Genomic DNA, 12,574 nt, shown 5'->3' with positions numbered 1-12,574 from the left:
AATAACTCCAATTGGAACCGTAACTATAGATTTGGTTGATGTTACGGTTCATTTAACTCAAATACCAACCGTAAGTTCTTGATTTTGAGATAAAATATTCGGTTACGAATTTTTTTTCCAACCGTAAGTTGTCCTGGATGTTTCATTTTCTTTCTAAGTACGGTTTGTAATTGCATCACTGTTACCAACCGTATTTGAGTTACGACTTGTAACTCAAATAACCTTACCAACCGTAGGTTAATTACGGTTGATCTCGATTCATTAGTTACCAACCGTAATTTGTTACGGTTGCTATATGTTGTCATTCTACCAACCGTAACTGGTATTACGATTGGGTTTTCCCCAAATTGAACCAGTTACGGTTGGTATTTGATACTTTTGGAACCGTAACTGAGAGTTACGGTTGGTAACGAGCTAAATTCCAATCGTAAGTTCTTCTGAAATTTTCAAAGTTTCGATTTTCTTACGTACTTTAGATAATTTTGAGCGACAAAAAGCTAATGGGAACTAATTTAGAGATTCACCCATCTCAAATTTGTCACTGGAATCACTCATTTTGGTTGAGTGAATCAAAATCTAGGGTTTCACAAAAATGTCTTTTTTCTTCTCCTCACAAATTTTTTTTTTCAACTTTAAAAATCTGATTTTAGAGTTATTATAAGTGAAAATTAATTATCAACACTAATCTTGATTATCAACACTAATCTTGATCATTATCACTAATTTTGATTATTAAAAATAAGGGTTAATTGGTCATTTCCATATTTTTTTAATAAGGAGTGGCATGAATTATCATGAAATGACCCTTTTTATCTTATTAAGTTACCGCCCCTCTAATGGATCATGCCGACCCTTTAACATGATTGTTTGCATTACCTTAGGATTATTAATGATGGTAGGTGTTTGTTAATTTAAAAACTGGCATCAACCATATGATAAAACATTAAAGAACAAGATGTCCAAACCATACTCAGATCCCACAATCCCATAATTACTACTACTAATATTCATTCATGACATAAATACACAAGCAAGAGGAGTTGACAAGGATAAAATGGGAAACCTAAAGTATATTACAGGTGAGAAAGATAAGACATGAGTTTCCTCTAAGCTTCTTCATAATTTGCATGCCACAACACCAATAATAAAATACTACAGAAAAAAACAGATCATCCATGATTTATACGTTGAATAGGAGAATTAAGAAATATATGAGGACAAAACAAAAGGAAATTGAAAATATTAGTGTCAGAAGTTTTTTTGTTTTCAACAATTAACTGTTTCTCTCGGAGAGGAGAAGATTTGAAGATTGTATGTTAATTTATTCTGCCATTTTGGATCTTGGGTCTGTCTAAGAAGTGGTTTTGAAAGAATGGGTAAAACAGGGAAATGGATCAAGAATTTATTTACAGCAGGAAAGAAAGAAGAACTGAAGAAAGGAGATTCACCAATTTCTATAGGGTATCCTGTTTTAATTCAACCACATACAGCAAGGGATACTAGAAGAAGATGGAGCTTTAGAAGATCAACAGCTACAAGAGATTCATCCAATCCTATGGAATCAGTTGCTACAACATGTATTAAAGAAGTTCAGTCAATGATGAATTCACAAAATGAATCAGCAGAAGAGAAAAAACATGCCATGGCTATGGCTGCTGCTACTGCTGCAGCTACTGATGCTGCTTTGAAAGCTGCACAAGCATCGTCCACTGAAATTCACTTAACAGTTGTTTCTACGATTGAGTCTAATTTGAGTATTACGGAGAAACAGGATAATTCAGCTCAAGAATTTGCTGCCATCAAAATTCAATCCGTTTTCCGTTCCTATCTGGTATGATTTCTTCACCCAAACACTTCCGGAATTCTCTGTTTATACTTGAATTCTGTATTGTAGATTGATGCAAGACCTCTGCGGTGAACACATTTCTCATTTTGTGTTATAATTCATTTTTAACAGGCCAGGAAAGCTTTATGTGCATTGAAAGGATTAGTAAAATTGCAAGCATTAGTAAGAGGTCACCTGGTGAGAAAACAAGCTAAAGCTGCTCTGAGATGCATGCAAGCATTGGTGTCGGTACAAGCTCGGACTCGAGCTCATAGGATTTTGATGGCTCAAGAATCACAGCCCATTACACAGAAACAATTAGTTCACAGAAAGCCTCCACACCCATATCTCCAAGAAAATCGTGTTCGTCAGACGTACAATAATGTAAGTTAATACCCAACTATTTCAGAATTTCATATATACCCAAATGAGAAAACTAGTCAAGGTTTCATCGATCTAAATTGATCATTAATTGATCTGATATCACTGATCTTTCTTGTGATAGGACATGGAGGAGAACATTAAGATCGTCGAAATGGATGTCGGCGAGCTCAGCAGTTCAACTCACAGGTCAAGTTATTCCAACAAACAAACTGAAATGGGAGATCCTAGATTCTCTACATATAATTCTAGCCACCAAGATCATAGTCTTCACCAAATTTCACCTTCGGAATCAGCATTAACTGATATAAGCCCAAGAACATGTAGTGGATATTTTGAGGATTATTCAATGAACTATGAACCAAATAGCCCTCAAGCCTCTGTATCCAAACCAGGAACCCCTTTAACAGACTACCAGTTTTTTCCAAGTTACATGGCTAATACCGAATCATCCAAGGCAAAAGTAAGATCACAGAGTGCTCCGAAGCAAAGGCCGGCTGATTCATACGAGAGACAGCTAAGTAACAAGCAGAAGGTACCAACGGGTGGAAGAAATGCACCTCGAGCGGTGAAAATGCAGCGTTCATCTTCGCACATGGGTTCAGCTGTTGTAGAGTACAGGAATCCTTGGTCAACTAAGCTTGATAAATCGACAGTCTCGTTGTACAGCGAGTGTGGTTCTTCCAGCACAGTCCTCGCTAATTCTAATTACTGCAGATCTGTGGTAGGATATGAGGTGAGATAATATCTAAAAGTACTACTTAATTACACAAATACTGTAATCAAGTAATCAAACCAATCATCAATATGCTTTTTCTCTTTTACTACTTACCGGAATCAGCCAAAATATTGATTTGTTTTTTTGTCGGCAGTTCCGCGGGAGTAGGCGTTGACTGCTCACTTCTCTGTGCCAGCTAAAAGTACTAGTTTTCGTATTTATTTCCCGACTCCAGTATTTTTCCAAGGAAGACTTATATCCAAGCTTCCCTGTTTTGTGTTTCTGCAAATAAAAAAAATGTTTTGCTTTAAAGATTTTGGCGACAGAAATATGTAAATGACTACTGAATCCGCAACCTTGAGTGAATGTAAATTTTAAGAAGTTTCTCTTTAAACTTCGGCCAAAGCTATGATATTTGCGGTTATAAAATCTAGCACGACTAACCTACCAATTTTAAGAAGCTATATCCTGACCAACCTACCACCGGCATGGCCTTGTTGTACACCCCAAACAAAACCAGATTTGGGAATATAAGAATTTCAGTATATATTCCAACGGCCAGTGCCATGTAAAGTAATCAAAATAGGAAACACAACAACGATATAGGGGGTGGAACGCAAAAACTCGAAGCGACACCAGAAGCTAATCCTAGGTTGTTGCAAGCGACATCCACGGTTAGGCCTAAATCTAAATTGTCAACAACAGAGTCAAAATACAAGGCGCGAGTGTCCGGTTTATCACTGGCTATTCTTGGCTGTAGTCTCCTTGAAGCTCTTGGTCAACCAAATAGCTGTTTCCCTAGGAGATACCTTCCCAGGCCCAAATGGCTTCAATAGTACACCAAGTTCCTCAAACCTCTCCTGATGTAGCAATCGTGCACTGAACTCAAGCAACCCTTCTAGAGCCTCGGCCCTTTGTTGGTAAGATGAGGTGTCGAACCTTCGTTGCCTGAATTCAAAAGAACCACGATGTGAAGTCCCAACAGTTGGATTCCTGTCGGAGCATTCACTAACGTCTTCCCAATCCAAGGGAAAGGAGCTCGGCCTAATCCCTTGCCAGACATCAGAAAAACTTGCTCTGCTAACGGCTCTGTCATGAACCTGAACTGTACATTTGTCTTTCGTGATTGACTGATCTGCACAATGCGGGGAGGTAGAAGAGCCCTGTATAGATGACGAAGCTCTACGGGTTGTGAAAAGAGGGTCCTCTGATGAAGCCAATGGGAATTCTGCCATCCTATCGATCCTTGGGGCATTTACAGAGACATCCGGTGAGTTCATGCGGTGGAGGAGACTGACATTAGGTCTCATAGGTGTAGACAACGGCAGAGAAGCTCTACGAGATGGCCGAGCAGATTTATTTGCTGGAGTGCCGGATACTGGGAGCTGAGTACACGAACAGAAGTATAAATTAGGTTCCAACAAGGAAATGACGGCTTAATAATCTCTAATGGAGTTTCAATCTTCAAGATTCTTGCAGCATGTGACTTGGGACATGATATAGAATGCAGAAGAGACAGCGCCATATAGAGTTCAATAATATACTAAAAATTTATTTTGATCTGCTTACATATTCATGGTTTGGGGCTTTTTTTGATGGCTCTGTTCGTCTCCTAGGTGTTGCAGAAGCTTTTGATGGAGTCATTCTTGGTGTCCTAACAGAATTGGAAGTCTTCCCAGTTATGACCTTATCCACACCTATCACTTCATGGCTGCTATTCACTGACAGTCCCTCTAACCTTTGGTTTACATAACCACAAAACTCCTGCATTATCTGTGTTGAACACTGAGAGTCATGATCAGCTCCATATATACTTGGATTTAGAATTCTATTGTTAGTCAATGATCTCCGTTTGTCTCTATCTGTGCAAGTAGAATCTTCTGGCTCTTGGAATCTAGTTCTCCTTGTTTGATTAGATTCAGACCAGGTTGCAGGCAATGAATTATATCTAGGATTCTCAAGTTTCAGATGTATCTTTAGAACGCAGGGCTGAAGCAGTGGGTGTGCCAGCAGATCTGCAGCCTGAGACAACGAAAAAGTATGCTTTGAAGTGAAAAGAAATGTAAAGCAGAATATAACACAAAAATGTCCTACAGTTTGATACAATTTAAGAGGAACTGTGTTACTTCGCAAGTATGAATGTAAATCAGAATGGAATAGCAGCACAACACATACACTAGGCCTAAGCTCTGGATTTTTCCGCAACATGCTTTTAATGAGTCCCCGGCTGAACATGGAAACAAGAAAGCAGATTAGCACCAATGAAATATACCAAGTTGAAATTAACTTGACAGTTAACTACTTTAGGAAATGTTTGTGTTTTCATGTAATTGTCTTAAAATTGCATTTCATAACCGGAGCAATATATATGCATTGGTAGGGTTGTGGGGTAACAATGATGATAATTGCAGGAATATCCTCAATGTTACAAATGTAATGATTGATGTACAACCTGGCACGAACCCGACGAGCATATAAAGGAATTGAATGCTGAAATTATAGTTATAGACCCGAACTTACAGTGCACCAGAATACATGGTTGGAAGAGGTGCCACAATAGACTTGTTTATTTTGTTGATGAGAGCTTGCATATCCTGATCAGAAGGCAGAAGATTCATGAAAAAGTACACTATGTTCTTGAAACGCAAAAGACAAAAGTCTATGATGTATCTCTTTATGCACTCCAAAGGTAGTTTTAGCTATTTGACAAATGTGCACGGAATAGGAAGTTGAGACACCAACTAACGAAACAAGGAACTATGCATGCGAAACTCTAGTTAGTTTTCCTACTAGTTAGTCTTCTCGGAGTAATAATGGACTGAAGTTGTAGTGCTATGGAACAGCATCAATTAACAAAGAAGCACTGTTTGCTTTCGTTTTTATCTTGTTTTCTTTTTGTCTAGGGCGGTTCAAGCCTCTTGTACCCTCTCTTTTTTGATCAATAAATTTATTCTTTGCGAATCAAAGAAAAAAAAAGTTGTGCAGCACTGAATTTCTATTGCTATAAAATAACATCATTTAATAAAACAGCAACTGAAATAATCATGCAGGGGATATTTCAATAAAGGGCCTTGGAAGATGGCAACTTACAAAAGCTTTAAAAGCAGTCTTATGAGCAGCCATTTCATATATGCAGCATCCTGGAGATAAACATGGTCGGAAAATATAAACTTAATTTTGAGAACTTGTAACAGTTTGATAATGCCATAAAGGATAAACAACTCTTTAAATTGTTTACCTAAAGACCAAATATCTGACTTTGAACCGTAAGGAATATCAGCAAGAAGCTCAGGGCACATATAGCTGGGAGTTCCCACGACCTGCATTGTGAGCCAAATGGCCCTCATTGTTAACAAGCAAGCAAAAGACTTAACTTAAACTAATCAAGAAAACTTTTAGCAGTGCCACGTTACTCACGGAAGAGGCTAGGTCATCAGAAGTCAACATTTTGGCCAATCCAAAATCACCTGTAGTCCAACGGATTAATTAAGTCGGACATTCAGGAGGAAAATCATTGCAGTAGGTGGATAGAATTTATTTATAATCATCCACGAAGACTTAAACAGTTAGAAAGTAGGATCACTTACCTAGACGTATGTCCTGATCCTTCGTCAAGAATATATTCGAGCACTGAGACATTTTGCCAAAGCAGTATCAGTACAGACAATTTAAGAGTATCCCAAGCCAATATATAACAACTTAATATATGAATCAGTATGCACAGTATGAGAGCTGCCACTGACCTTGACATCACGATGAAGAACATGATTTCTGTGCAAGTAATCCAGAGCCATTAGGAGTTGCACAAGCCACTTACAAAGTTTCTGTACACAATATGAACTAACAAATGTAAGGACTGAGAACCTTGCAATTGCAGATATTCCATAATAGCTCATGTAGAGGAGAAGTAATGCACCTCTTCAGAAAAGTGAACACCATTAGCTCTTTTTATAGCTTCACCCCTGCATAATCAAAGGAAGTAGTGCCGATGTTTAACAGGAGCAGATGAATCATGGAGAAATCATGCTGAGGCCTGTTGATTCACACAATATATTACAATTTTACTTGAACAAGAAGAGCAACTTACATGTCTCCACCCTCACAATAACCAATGATGATACACACGTAGCAACCCTGCTAATAATGTGTTAAAATTTCCAAGTAAGAAATCCAACCAATCCAAGCCAATGTGGTAAAAGGATAATCAATTTTCTACCGAAAAACTGACCTTCTCTACCCAGGAGTCTTTGTACTCCACAATAAATGGGTTCCGTACTTTGGAAATAAGATCCATCTATACAGATTAAGAGAAAAAGGAAATCAGATTGGTAAAGGCCTAAAATATGGCATTAAGATACCACTTATACGGAAATATAAAATGTTCTGGAATGTTCCAAGAAACAAATTCTTTGCTGACACTTCAAAATCATAATATGTACTCAGTGTCCACCATGAAAAGAGCTCCTCTAATGTAATGGGCAAACTGGAATAACTTGATTAACTAATTACTTATACGCTTGACCAAAATCTGCACCAAAAACACACACATTTGGTTTAAACAGAAGTATAAGACCCACCTCCTGGTGTGCAGACCTCCGGCATCTGTCTGTCTGTCGGGCAAGACGAATCTTCTTCAAAACGTACCTTTAAAAGGCAGAATTATGATGTAAATGTCAGATAAACGTCCAAATTGCAATAGCTAGGACAGTAACACATCAATTAAACGTTAAGGATAGTCCTTACTTCTTCTTTTCATGCTTATGCCTCACAAGAAGTGCAGAACCAAAAGCCCCTTTTCCAATCTGTTCCAGCACTTCATATTGCTCCATTATAACAAACTCCTGCAGTATCTCCCTCTGCAGTTTCATCAAAAAGTACTCGAAATCATCAACATAAACATGAAAATTTAGCTCAAAATAATCTAAAGAATACCAAAAAACCAAACAAATTTACAACAACGAAAAACACACAAAATATCAAGAACTATCAAGAGTTCTATAAAATCACAAAAGCAATGAGCGAATCTATGGTAAAATTTGAGTCCAACACAAATATCATAAATCCTACGCTATAGCCGCTCGACACTGAAAAATAGCATTTTGTATAGAATGCATCGTTACTTCCAGGCAATGAGTGAGTAATTCTTTCATCCCCAAATCTTTTGAGGATCTACAAGAACACGATAATTGCAACACTAAGAAATGAATCTCAATTTACTAAAATCGAACCACATCATTCCCCTTGAAAAACTTTACTACAGTATCATCACTAACCATCAGCCACATTGTGTCTAATTCCTCTTTCACTAGAGAACAATATTAAACTAATCCCTAACCCGGTTCAAAATTAGGAAAAACCTAAGCAGTTCCAAACACTTACATCGAACTAAAAAGTTAGAACTATCTGAGAGGTTTTCAACAACATAGTAACACACATTGTGTAAGTAAAACCTACAAGATCAGAAAATTAAAGAAAAATGAGCACAAATTTTACCTAAAATCAAGACGGTGACACTAAAATCAGTGAATCGCATCAGAACAAACAGCTCAACAAGATCAAATTCCCGTAAACAAGTAGAATGTGAGCTTTGAGAAAAAGAAAAAAAGAGGAAGGAAGAGAAGGGGAGAGGAGAAACTTAGTTCAAAGTACAGTTTATGAGAGAAAAACAAGATAGAATAAAAAAAAATATCTACCCCATATTCATTTCAGTAATTTAAAATAAAATAATAATACTGTAATAAACAGAGAGAGAGAAGAAGAAGTAAAAGAACATACCAACAAAATCGATCACTGAATTGTTCTGAGAAAACAGATTTAAAATAATAGTAATAAGCCCACACATTTACAGAGACAATCTCTTTTTCTTTGAAGAACTTTGACAGAGTTCAGAGAAGAGAAAGAGAAGAGGAGAAGTAGAAGGCGAAGAGCGGCAAAAGGATTAGAAATGGAAATGGAAAGGTGATTTGTTGAAAAATTAAAAGTTTAGAGAAGAAAATGTGAGAAAGAAAATTTCGGAGAGATAGAAAGTGAAAGAAAAGAAGAGAAATAGAGAAATGGATTTTAGTGGTTTTTGATTTTGTTGGTTTGCTTTTATGGGGATTCTCTTCTTCTATCTCTCTTACTCAGGTCTGGACTAGTAATGCAGAAAGTCGAGGAGAAATGAAATGACTCATGAGTCATGAGAGAGTGAGAGGGTAATAAAGTGAATTTGGAAGTTCATGTATGGTGTTTGACGGAAGACCGACCAAATGTTAATAAAAAACTTGTGAAAACTAAGAAAAAGTGAAGTAGAAATGCCCAATAAACACAATGTACCCACCAAACTGTAGACTACTGTAGTGAGGAAGAGTGGGACCACTTCGTTGAGTACGACTACTTATCACGAGACAAAGTAATCCCCATTATCCGCAAAATTCTACGTGCGGCTTTCTCCAAGGTTGAATTAGAGCCGTTTGTATGGATTTGTTCATTTTGCTATCAATATGGACTCAACAAACTTAAAAAATGGATGGCCAAATCAACGAATTTGAGGATTTTTTGAGTGCGGCTGTAGACTAAAAGCGCGCTTGATGAACAACCGCGCGGTGACACCAAATACGTTGGCAAAAAACTGGTTATCCAAATACTCTGGAGTGTGATCCAAAATCGCCAGTTTTTGCTATGCACGACAGCGTTTGAAGTGAGCCCGCCAAAATCGCCAAAGACTACTTTACAATCTCGTCATCCAGCTGCTTTTATTCCTTTCTCTATAAATTCACCTCATCTTCAAACTTAAAACTCACACCTTCTTCATCTCTACTTCAAAATTTCACAATTTCATACCATCTCAATACTCACTTTTCCTTCATTTCAACTACAAGTACTCATGTCAACTCAATCTATCAGAAAAAATCTCTATAAATTCCATTTTCTAACAAATATGGCATCCTCATTGCTACGATCACAACAACAAACACAACAACAAACAAAATAACATACACAACAATCACAGCGAAAAACAGTAGAATCCGTGGTGTCAAGTATACGATGGATGAAGACGAATCAAATTGTAGGAATTATGTATTATTTACATTAGATCAAATCAACGGTTGTTATAAAAAAAAGAATAAAGATTTTAAAAAAAAAAAATGTGAAGAAACCGGTAACATCAATAATCATGATGCCGAAGGGTTGTCTCATCGTTTTCACACAATTTCAGCATCCGTTAATGAATATGTATCTTTGATCATGCAAATGTGGTACGACAAAAAAAGTGGTGAAATTGAACCGGATGTGGAACGAAGATGTCGAGAAGACTGGCAAAGATCCCACAAAACGAGTTTCCAACATGAAACTTGTTTCACCATTCTGAGGGTGCTTAACAAGTTTAATCCATACTTGTTGGAAGGTAATAAAGTGACTGCAAAATCACCACATGGTCCAATCTCGCATGATTTTCAAAATGGTGGGCCTACTTCCTCACCTGTAGGAATTGGATCTCCATATACCGGGTCTCCAAGTAGTCAGGATCAACACAACTCCAATCTAGACGTTAACATCAACGTCAAGAGAAGAAGAGGAGCGGGTTAGAAATCTAGAAAAGCAGCGAGAGACGCAACCCAACGAGCATTATTAGAAGGAGGTTCAAACGAGTTCAACTATGTTGAGCACAAGGAATTCGAGATGAAGATAGAAGTAGATAGAACCAGGGACCGTGGTATTGCTATAAAGCAACTTCGAAAAAGTCGTCTTTCGCGTGAACAATACTACATGGACTTTAAGATAAACAAGCTACTATTCTTGGACACTTTAACAATAAATGCACCACAACTTGTTGTATGGACTAAGCAAATGGATATGGCAGAACAACAACTCCCTCAACAAACTGGCCAATATGAGAATGTGGAAGAAGACGAAGATGTTGCCTAAGAAGAAGACGAAAATGAATACCATCTTGATTAGATGTAACTGATTTTAATTCTTGTTTATTCGTTAAGTTTAATTTAAATGTAATCGTTTAGTTAAAATTACCTTTGGTATAATTGCCTTAAATTTAAATTTAAATTTAGTCTTACTGCATGAAAATTAAAGTCATTAAATTGAAAAACAAACAACTTTAAAATTAAATTTTAATTATAAGTTTAGTCTTTTCCTTTGCCTCTGCCTCGACCTCCGCCCCGTGCATCGTCTCTTACTCCTTTTAAAGCCAAAGGTGCTTAGTTAGATCTTCTGAGTCCCCAATTTTGGATTCTGTCAGTGACAAGTCTATATTCTCTTGTCGGACGCCCATGCTGCACTACAAGCCTCGGCCTCAAATCTTCATCTGGAAAACTAGTCCAGTTTGGGACATGTCTGGTTTCTTCAATGACCATGTTATGCAGAATGATGCAAGTCAGCATAATCTTGTTCATTTCGTGAAGATCAAAAAAGCGTGTCGGCCCATCTATGATGGCGAACTTCTTTTTCAGTATGCCAAAAGTGTGTTCAACATCCTTTCTGCATTTCATTTATTGGGTGTTAAAGTACTTCTTATCCTTCGAAGTCGTCGGTCCAAAACCTGTCTGACTATAAGCTTGAACCATAGTTTACCACTCTGGATAGATTCTGTCTGCTAGATAATAACCCTGAGTGTAGTCATGATCGTTGATGGTGAAATTATAATGCGGCGCAATCCCATACTTAAGATCTTCAAACAATGGTGACTTATACAAAACGCTGAGATCGGTATTTGAACCCGGGAGTCCAAAAAAAAAACATGCCAAAACCAACAATCATAAGTAGCTGAAGCTTCCAAATTTACAGTTGGTTTTGGATAATGACCCTTATATTGGCATGCCCATTCAACTGGACACGCATGCCACGTCCAGTGCATGCAGTCCAAACTACCTAGCATTCCTGGAAAACCCCTCGCAGTGTTTTCTGCAGTGATTCTTTGAACATCTTCCTGAGTAGGCTTTCTTAAAAATGTTGGACCAAAATGCTCGACTATTGTTTCGCAAAACAATTTGAGATACCTTAAGGCGGTTGTTTTCCCAATACAGATTTAATCATAGTATACGGAGGGCCGTAGTGATCTTTTGTTCGGGACTAAAGCCTCGTACATGTCGTGCATCATACTGATAATTAAATAAAGGTTGTACCTGAAAAAGCTCGGCAATAATCATTTGCGTCAAGTTGCGGCCCACGCGGAATCGTCGCTGAAAATACTCATCGAAACAGAAACAATCATGGTTAAAATAATCATGCATCATCTTGTCGTGGTAAAAATGTCGGTCTTGCCACGTCCATCTTCTAGTCATAACTTCATGTGGATCTAAAGGCTTTGGTATGATACCGGTTTGTAATTGCAACATAAATTTTCGCCTTCTTCTATCTTGAATTGCATCTTCATCCATTTGACACAAAATTTCCATATACATTTCTTCCTCTTCTTCGCACAAGGTTTCATCCATCACCATATCTTCCTCAGAAGAACCAAAATCAGGATTCATGGTTGAAAATCGAAAGCGATTGAAATTAAGAAAAGATTGATTAGATAAAAGATTGTTGTGGATTTGTGAGATGAAACTCGAGAAGTACTTATAGGGTAGAAACTAGACGTTCTGGTGACCGTTTAAAAGTATCCATTCACTGTCTTATTTAACTTTCAACAAACTCGCCAGCATTCTTCT

The 12,574-nt window shown here is 37.5% G+C and overlaps 2 protein-coding genes across 5 annotated transcripts; one reads left to right on the top strand and one right to left on the bottom strand.

Moving 5' to 3' along the window:
* Positions 1-1,037: 1,037 nt before the first annotated feature.
* Positions 1,038-3,305, top strand: LOC113317539 (protein IQ-DOMAIN 14-like). The gene is made up of 4 exons (XM_026565679.1): positions 1,038-1,831; positions 1,958-2,209; positions 2,331-2,942; positions 3,079-3,305. The coding sequence occupies exons 1-4, from the start codon at positions 1,373-1,375 to the stop codon at positions 3,097-3,099; spliced, it is 1,344 nt and encodes a 447-aa protein (XP_026421464.1). The 5' UTR covers positions 1,038-1,372; the 3' UTR covers positions 3,100-3,305.
* Positions 3,306-3,345: 40 nt separating this feature from the next.
* Positions 3,346-9,072, bottom strand: LOC113317538 (serine/threonine-protein kinase Nek2-like). Of its 4 annotated transcripts, none has more exons than XM_026565675.1 (16): positions 8,700-9,072; positions 8,418-8,509; positions 7,668-7,780; positions 7,502-7,568; positions 7,153-7,218; positions 7,012-7,061; positions 6,841-6,886; positions 6,668-6,748; positions 6,512-6,554; positions 6,342-6,391; positions 6,163-6,244; positions 6,015-6,064; positions 5,445-5,518; positions 5,100-5,151; positions 4,494-4,946; positions 3,346-4,309 (listed from the first exon to the last, which is right to left on the bottom strand). In XM_026565675.1, the coding sequence occupies exons 3-16, from the start codon at positions 7,751-7,753 to the stop codon at positions 3,662-3,664; spliced, it is 1,848 nt and encodes a 615-aa protein (XP_026421460.1). In that variant the 5' UTR covers positions 7,754-7,780; positions 8,418-8,509; positions 8,700-9,072; the 3' UTR covers positions 3,346-3,661. The 4 variants fall into 4 exon arrangements, with proteins under 4 accessions (XP_026421460.1, XP_026421461.1, XP_026421459.1 ...); XM_026565676.1 differs by having other exon boundaries at positions 8,418-8,437; XM_026565674.1 differs by lacking the exon at positions 8,418-8,509.
* Positions 9,073-12,574: the final 3,502 nt, after the last annotated feature.

This window comes from Papaver somniferum, chromosome 10, assembly GCF_003573695.1.
Source record: "Papaver somniferum cultivar HN1 chromosome 10, ASM357369v1, whole genome shotgun sequence".
Lineage (NCBI taxonomy): Eukaryota > Viridiplantae > Streptophyta > Magnoliopsida > Ranunculales > Papaveraceae > Papaver > Papaver somniferum.
Note: the sequence above shows the minus strand (reverse complement) of the source record. Positions and strands in the feature narration are given on the sequence as shown.

Bases quoted from the DNA above. Each gene is read 5' to 3' on its own strand.
- LOC113317538 (XM_026565675.1), bottom strand. From the start codon at position 7,753: ATGGAGCAATATGAAGTGCTGGAACAGATTGGAAAAGGGGCTTTTGGT. The intron at 7,062-7,152 runs GTCAGTTTTTCG...ACACATTATTAG, and splicing joins AAGACTCCTGGGTAGAGAAG to CAGGGTTGCTACGTGTGTAT. The intron at 5,519-6,014 runs GTAAGTTGCCAT...CCTTCTGATCAG, and splicing joins AGACTGCTTTTAAAGCTTTT to GATATGCAAGCTCTCATCAA.
- LOC113317539 (XM_026565679.1), top strand. From the start codon at position 1,373: ATGGGTAAAACAGGGAAATGGATCAAGAATTTATTTACAGCAGGAAAG. The intron at 2,210-2,330 runs GTAAGTTAATAC...TTCTTGTGATAG, and splicing joins TTCGTCAGACGTACAATAAT to GACATGGAGGAGAACATTAA. The intron at 2,943-3,078 runs GTGAGATAATAT...TTTTGTCGGCAG, and splicing joins GATCTGTGGTAGGATATGAG to TTCCGCGGGAGTAGGCGTTG.